Source organism: Agelaius tricolor, unplaced genomic scaffold (assembly GCF_023055355.1).
Source record: "Agelaius tricolor isolate 1412-34295 unplaced genomic scaffold, bAgeTri1.0.p SCAF_8, whole genome shotgun sequence".
In the NCBI taxonomy this organism is placed as follows: Eukaryota; Metazoa; Chordata; class Aves; order Passeriformes; family Icteridae; genus Agelaius; species Agelaius tricolor.
In genome coordinates this window covers 18,238,016-18,246,213 of record NW_027269268.1, presented here as the reverse complement: position 1 = coordinate 18,246,213, position 8,198 = coordinate 18,238,016, and the positions used below count along the sequence as shown (strand labels likewise).

Here is an 8,198-nt window from a genome sequence, read left to right as displayed (position 1 = left end):
AAATGAACACTTTTTCAGTCAAATTCACCTTCCTATGAGATTTGACTTCATATATAGAAGGATAGAAGCATTGCTATCCAAAATACTATCTTTGTTTGCTTTATTGTTGCTAATTTGCAGCTAAAAACCTGACTATCGTGTTATGCTTAACCAAGTGTCTTACCAGTAACTTTAAAGAAACCTGCTTGGACACTTGTTCCAGTCAAACATCTGAGGGCTTGATGCACAGCTGCTGGACTTCTATTGTTAGCTGAGTCTTGCTTTACATCAGATCAGGCCACCCCATGGCATCAGCATTTTGCCAGACTTTCATACTGCTTCACTAAACATAAGGCACAAAAGTGCTTTTTATTGTCATACTGCTAACAACTTCTCTGTTTCCATCTTCTATATAGTATCTTGAGGCATACCCACACAACTTAATACACCTTTAACTCATCAAGAGATCTGGTTCTTTGACAGCTCACTCAGTAATCCTTCTACTGTCATGGATATGAGAAACTGCCTTAACTGCTAGGAGAACACCACTAGTCATGATGAACCATTGCCAAAACAAATGAATTCATAAGTGAGTGGATGTTCAGTTCCACTGATGGGTATGGAAGTGTAATATGTGATCTTTGAGTGACTGGTTAACTGTTTTTTTGGGTTGATGTTCCAAAACAAATTGTAAAGGCAGCAGAAGTCAACCAAATGCAGACAATCTTAATTAGAGTAGGCACCATGTCTGACCAGCACACTAGTATTAACATACAAGAGAGCCAAACAGGCTGCTGAGGAAGTCTTAAATACTCAGTGCAGTCTGGAGAGATTAAATGATCTTACTGCCATCTGTGAGTGAACATGCTTTAAAGGAATAGCGTGTGCTTTAAAGTTGCGGTGTACATTAAGTAACATTATGCAGCATTGCATTAAAGGAATTGATTTCATGACATGTCCCTTTGGACATGAGAGGGAAAGTGTCAGGTTGCCCTAGACCTTAATTCAGAATGATGTTCAAATGTTGTTTTTGGCACTTGTCTTGGACTTGGCAGTGGTGTAATTTGTGTACACTTTTTTTTTTTCCTTCAAGTTGGAAAGGCACATGCAGATGCTGTTGCCAGAAAGAAATCCTAGTGTTTATCACAAATAGGTTATATCCCCTTTTGCCCATTAAATCTTGACAGTGATTTCACTATGCATGGTCTGTTACACCACATCACACATCCAAGTGAAAGAAAACAATTATCAATCAGTCAAGAGCTGGCAATCAGCTCTATATTTCAGCAAGGATCTAACGCAAGCCAGATGCTCTTCTGTCTTTCCCAAACAGCCCCGTGTCACTGCATTCACTGCTTGGCTATCAGCTTCTCATGTGAATGGAGAGAACCAGGCTTGGTCCTCAGTGCAGTTTTTATACCTGAGTCCTCTGGAGGGCTTGCATGTTATCTGAGCACAGGCACAAGCACCTTGCAGAATCATTCCCTTCAGCTTCTAAAGTGTTTTTTCTCTGTGTCTGAAAAGTTCTGGGCTGATGCTGTGGACAGAAAGTTTATCTTGGGGATTGTAGGGTCATGAAAAGATGAAAAAAGGAGGGGAAGGAGCATTGGAGGGGGTCTTCTGCTCAAATGTGAGCAGAAAGTGCTAAAATAATTCTGAGAAAAGGCGTAATTTTTGAAGGCTTACTAGCACAATCTGTATCTTGTGCAAAAAATGGCCACCTTTGTGCAGTATAACTTGAATTATCTGTGAAGTGTTTTGAGGGTGGAAAACGCTCTGCACAGAGCTACCAGCTGAAATCTGAAACTTTAAGTCGTGGTTGGCATACAACTGCTTTCTGAAGGGTTTGGCTTTGTGTTATAGCACAATCCAGAGACAATCCTTGTTTTCTGCTTCTAAGCTACAGCCAGACTCTTGTAGGAACAGCTGATGAGCTTTAGCCTTGATGTGGGCACAATTTAAACAAATGCTGCAACCCAGACCCAGTGCTTGACCCCAGCTGTCTGTAATCAGAGAGATCTCAGAACAACTCTGACCCTAAACTGGTGACAGGCTGCTATTAGAAGTGTCCTTTGGTAAGTCCCAAAGCCGTAGTTCATAGAAACCAAACAAAAATAAGGGCTGTATTTTAACATGTTAGTGGTGAGTACAGATGCAGTCATTGCTGTCAGTAGCAGTGCAAGCACATTGCATGCTGTGTGGTTAGTGTTTAAACTTGTCACTTGTTCTTCTGGACAAGGGCTGGACACCTGATGTCACACCTGAGAGCTATTAATAGGAGTGTTTGAGACAGAAGAAACCACATCCACCTTGTAAGTGTTTAAAAGAAGCTTTGTTGTTGGGAAGGTTTTGTTGGTAAAAGAAGGCCAAATCATAACCTTCTTGCCTTTAGACGGGAGCTTTGCCGAGAGGAGGGCGTAACCATCTTCCTTCAGGAAGTTCGAGATACAAAAGCTCATGACAAGGAAGCCCACCCTTCTCAGTGCCCCCAGACCGCGGTTCGTGCCTCGCTGTCGGCAGCAGCTGGGGCTCATTGCCGCTCTCTGCCGCCCCAGGTGTCCCACGCTCGCCAGGTGCCCCTGGCAGGGGAGGCGGCCCCGGGCGGGCCGCGGGCGCCTCTGCCGGGGTCGGGCGGCGCTGCCGCTCCCCGCGCCGCGCCTCCTCCGCCTGGCAGCCAGGCGGGCGGGCAGGGATCGGGAGAGGGAAAGGGAGGGCGCCGAGCTCGCCGCCGTCCCGGAGCTGTGGCAGCGCGGCCGGCCTGGGAGGCAGCCGGACCCCCGCCCGCCCGGCAGCGGGAGCGCCTCGGCCACCGCCGCCCGCCCGGGGCCCCGCCGGCCATGGAGCTCTCCCTGCGGCTGCTCCTGGCGTCCTGCCTCTCGCTGGGGGCGGCCGGGGAATTTGACAGAAGGTAGGCGCGGGGAGAGCGGGGGCGGCGGCCGGGACCGGCCGGGCAGGGCGAACTCGGCGTTCCCTCGGGGAGATCGGAGCTAGCCCGGGCTCTCCCCTTTTCGACGCGGGGCGCTGCGGTGGCCCCGGGGCTCCCGCCTGGCACCGGCCCCCGGGGCTGGCTCCCGGCGAGGCGCAGCCCTCGGCGGGACGCGTGAGGCGCTCCCCGGTGCGGGCCGGGCGGGCCGCAGGTGGAGGCGCGGGGCCGCCGGTGCCGCTCCCGGGGCTCCCGCACGGACCTGCCGGCCCCGAGCCGCCCGCCCTGCCCGGCGCCGCGCGTTGCTCGGCAGCCCGAACACGGGCTTGGGTACAAGATAAGTTCATTGCTCTGGCGGGGCCGCGTCCCGCAAGAATTAAAAACAAAGCGCATCGCGTGCTGTAGAGATAAAATTAGCTTATTGACGCCCGGAGGCACTCCCAGCATACGGCGGCGGAGATCGCGGCTCAAGTTCTGACACGAAGCTCGGGGTGCGTGTGCCCGTCCTGTCGCGTCCTGTCGTGTCAAGTGTCGCGACCGGCAGCGCTGCAGGGAGCGGGCACTGCGCCCTGCGGGACAAGCGGCCAGCGCGACCCTCGCCCTCCCCAGGGATTCTTTTTGTTTTTAATCGCATCTGTTCAAACGCAGCGCTCACGGGATTTCAGCCTGTCCTTTAAAGACATTACTGACTCGTGTCAATAGTTTATAACTGCTTGAGGCCGTGGTATCTTTTCCTTGGAACAAAGGAAGACTACAGCGCTCCTTCTATATTTAATTTCTGTTTAACAGTCCAAGAAGCTTTTCTTTTTCTTTTTTTTTTTTTTTCCTTTAATGTTTCAGTGAGTAAATTTGCCATATATTGTGAACGAAGACAAAGCCTAAACTTTATGGTGGCCTTTATTCCATACTATAGGTTCCGTTTCAGACTCCTGAATTTCTGTTCAGTGCCAGCCTGGGAGTGGCAGCAGTGAGCATACTGCAAAGCATGTCAGATTTTCAGGCTTTGCTCAGTTATCCGAACTATCATTTCCCCCTTCACCTATTGTCGTTTGCATTTTTTGAAGTGAACAAAGTATTAATGATAGAAATATCCCAGGGTCAGCAGAGAGCAGTTACTCTCTTCAAAAAAAGTAAAAAAAATTATACATCTCTGCAGGAGAGGTTTTTGCTGTTCTTTGGGGTTTTTTGGTTGGTAAATTTTTTTTTTTTTTTTTTTTTTTTTTTTTTTTTTTTTTTTTTTTTTACTCTAGGATGATTTGAGCTTTTAAAATGTTTGATGGTTTGAACTTTTACAATGTTTCACCAGACTTTGTGGAACTGTCTTGTACAGGTGGCCCAGACAAATGGTCTCGTCTGCAGGACTGTGTCGCTTTGGAAGCAGAATTGACTGCTGCTGGGGCTGGGCCCGGGTGGCCTGGGGACAGTGCCAACGTGAGTATCACTGCTGCTGGGGCTTCTAGTCACTTGTAGAGAAGGCTTGTACACACCTAGTCATGACTTTCACATGTTCACACACATCCTTACCATGCAGGGCTAGGCTTTTGCACGTGTGCGCCTGCCTGACTTAGAAGGATGCTGTCATGTTAAAATTCTCTCTGTTTTTAACAGTGCTAAAAATGATTGCAGTCAAATAAGGTAAAGTGGAGTTAGGGCAATGAGAATTTGGAAATTTCTTTTTGGTTTCTGCTTTGTTTTGTACTCTGATCTTATAACCTGCTGTAACTACGCTGTGTCGTGTTACAGGCACTGCAGGGTGATATTTGCATCCAAGAAGGAAACCAAAATTACTGATATTTCACTTAGAACATTGATGGAAATGTTCCAATTAAGTATTAAGCTCAAGTATTCTTTCAGTAAACCTAAACTAAGGGAATAAATCTGCCTGACAGCATCCTTTTACTGGGTCACACGTGAAAAGACACATCTCTGAGATTCTCACATCTATCTAGACTCTTTGATATGACTGCAGGATAAACCACTAGATAAGTCTTCATCATAAACTACATCTTCAGTAGGAATTCTGTGGAGGCAGCTAGTACTGTGTAAAAATTAAAATTGTTAGGAGTGACTTAGAGACCTCAGCTTGTTAAAATTACAACCTTTGATACTGGGGATGCTTACTCATGTTTAGCACTCATACATGAGGGACATACTGAAGTTTTTGGAGGAGCAAGCCTATAAACACTGGTCCTTAGCTTTTTTAATTTTATTTTTTTTTATTTAGACACAAACATATGTGGATGAGCTAATTTTCTGTCAAGCCATTTTCAAAATAAAACAGGTGTTAAATGCTGTAAATTCCTAGTCTGCAGGGCAAATATTTGGCAAAAGATAGGAAATGCATTGGAAATGCAACTCTCAGCAAAGGTTTTGTTCAAATCTGTAAGCAGCAAGACTGGTTTCTCTCTTCCTAAGTATGTTAGAATCCCATAAGGTTTAATAGATGTATAAGATGACTGGTAAAAAACTATGGAAAGTACTTCTGGAATACAACATCCCTGATACTGTTTCTTTGATGCAGAGATCTCAGGTTGATACCTCTCAGGCCATACAAAGAATAATTTTGATTTTTAGGATTGTAATTAGTAACAAGTAGTCCTTTTCTTGGTATGAATTTTATGAAGATGGAAGAAGAATATTTGGTGGGTTGATTGAGGTTACTCCAGAGGCAATAGGATCTATGTCCACCTTTTGTGATGCAGTTTTATTTGAAAATCATTGTGTGTTTAAATGTTTGAGGCTATGAAGGCTCAACTTGAAAATATAAATAACTGCTTTGTTTAAAAAAAACACCAAAAAAACCCAAAATAGTCCAGACTACTGTGTTACTTTTCTTAGACAAGTTGTCTTCCATATTGTGACCATAAATTACAGTTCATGTCTAGGTGAAAGCTAGTTTCTCATCATTACCAAATCTGATTTGTGTTTGCGTTTTTATGATATTGGGAGACAGAAGTTGCATAAATTTATACTATCGAAAGATTCATAATTAAAAATTGGAAATGAGACAAAAGTAATAATACACAGAATGTAGAATTTATTTGTTGTTCTTTGAATTCTGTCAGTAAGTTAATTTTTAATGCTGGCTTTTCCAGATACTATAAATGCTTTTTTCTTTTCCTTAAGGCTAAAGGTAGGTGAATTGTCACCTCCTTCCACTGCATTTTAGTCCATTATCCACAAATTTGTCTCCATGCACATTTAGAAGACATGTAGATAGGTATTTTCTGGGATCATCTCCAGTAATTGGGACCAGACTTTCAAAAGAATACAATTATCACTTAGGTGTCAAAAAGCATTTTCCCCCTTTTTTCCCTTTACATACTGATAATTTTTGAATTGCAGGGTCAGAAGGGTCTCATATATTTAGGTGAAAATATTACTGAAACCATCAGCAGCTCCTTCTCTGTTCTAAATGGGAGACAAACTATTGGCAAAATAAAACATGAAAATCTGCCCCAGTTGCAGGTGGTGAAAATTCCAGACATATCACAAAGCAGGAGATTACACTAAATGAATCTCTCTAGTGCTTGCAGCCAAATAGAAAATCTGTAGTCAACTCTCCACCTTGGGAATGTGGCACCCAGTATGTAGGATAACCTGGCACAGAAGGCAACATTCCTGGCCTCAAAGGAAAACTTGGGTATTTTACTGTACAAAGGAATATCACTGAAAATTTTCCAAAAATTCGAGTACGTGATAATTTCTTCTGCTTTCTCTCTGGTCAAAGGTAAAGCTCTTAGCCCTGTCCCCAAAATGAGTGGCATAAATAGATGTCAGACTTTCTTCACTAGATGTACATTTTCTTTGGTGTTTTAGTAGAAGTTCTGTTTGCACAAGGAAAACAAGTATAGAGTCAGGCTTAAAAATTAGTAGTGAGACCCAACATTCATAAATGTGTCCAAAAAAGAAGCTTCAAATATTTAGGCAATAATGTTGAGCTCTTTATTAGTGAGTTGGAACTGCTGTTTTTCAAACCAACTTGAGCCATCTCTGGTATGCCTGCAACTGCTACAGCACCTTTGGACTCTCACCTGCTTACTCATGCATAATTTACCACACGAGCACTAATTATCTCTAAATTTATCCTTCTGACAACAAATGTAAGGGGAGAGACGTGCTGGAGCCAGAGTGGAGCAGGCACACAGATACATGATAGGGTGGTCCCAGTTTGCAGAGACCTCTGAACTGTGATGAGCCAAGGGCACGTGGTCACTGATATACCTGGATATGTTTTCTGCTGTCCAGCTGAGCTGCTCCACCAAGCAGGTGTGGGCGTGCCCTCTACCCACAGCTATTGAGAAAAAAAAGTGTTTATTTAAACCAGTAGTGTGATTTAAGGTAGTGGTTTAGTTGTGACAAATGCTTAAGCTTGGATATGTCAGCTCTAGCAGAGCAGGAGTGTGGTGCAGCTGACGAGTGTCATTAAGGCCTTAAGCCTTGGTGACTCCATGCTCCTGATCTTCCATCCATAATCCATCCAAAGAGTTGCAAATGGAAACTGAACTGTGTTAGTTAAACTTGGATTTGTGAAGTGTGAAGTTATTCCTTTTATGTCCCTTTGACTGGCAAGGGAGTGCACGTGGAGCATAATCATGCTTAGTGCTGCTTAGCAACGTCACTCAGCATAATAACTCGGCTGTCTTCTGCTCTTATAAACATGTAGGAAGAAGTTGAAATAGGGCCCTCCTTTAATTTACACTTCTTTCTTTACAACATCCTCTCTCCTCTTCACACCAATCAAGACTTGTGCACGTAGGTCTGATCTGTCTGCCAGCTTCCTTCCAGAGCCTGTCAGTGTCAGCTGTAACATCTCAGCCAGTAAAAGTATTCACTCATGAAATTCCCTTCCCAAATGCCCTTTCAAATTCCAGTAAATGTGCTTAGAAATTGTCCTTCAAACTGAAAGAATCAAGAACTTTGAATCAGGTTGGATTTTTTTTTTCTTTCTTGTGGGTTTTGAACACCCAATTGAGATCCATGTTTAGGCAGCTAAATGCATTTTGGGATTGATAAAAATATAGGCGTGTTTTCAAAGGGTCTGAACAAATGTAACTCAAATTCATTGGCATTTCTTAGTCCTTGTAAATTAAAAGTCCATCCATGCTTGTTTAGTGGCTTCAATTTAGAACTGTGCATAACTTCCATCATTAACATTACCAAGTAGCTTTTCTTAGATTTTGATTTGGTATGTAAAAGATTAATTAATTCAACCTGATGTATTGAAAGGCTAATTTGTAAGCAACAGAAATTATGTTTAAACACCAACTATTGGTGCTCCCATGAAGTACCCTCG

The 8,198-nt window shown here is 43.8% G+C and overlaps 1 protein-coding gene across 2 annotated transcripts in view; it reads left to right on the top strand.

Moving 5' to 3' along the window:
• Positions 1-2,551: 2,551 nt before the first annotated feature.
• NPNT (nephronectin) overlaps positions 2,552-8,198 on the top strand; it is a 49,605-nt gene continuing 43,958 nt past the window's right edge. Inside the window, exons 1-2 of one of the 2 annotated variants that reach the window (XM_071431796.1) lie at positions 2,552-2,887; positions 4,233-4,333. In XM_071431796.1, the coding sequence (XP_071287897.1) occupies positions 2,817-2,887; positions 4,233-4,333 (172 nt within the window). In that variant the 5' untranslated portion in view covers positions 2,552-2,816. The remainder of the gene's footprint in view (positions 2,888-4,232; positions 4,334-8,198) is intronic. The other variant, XM_071431797.1, reaches the window with a different exon arrangement.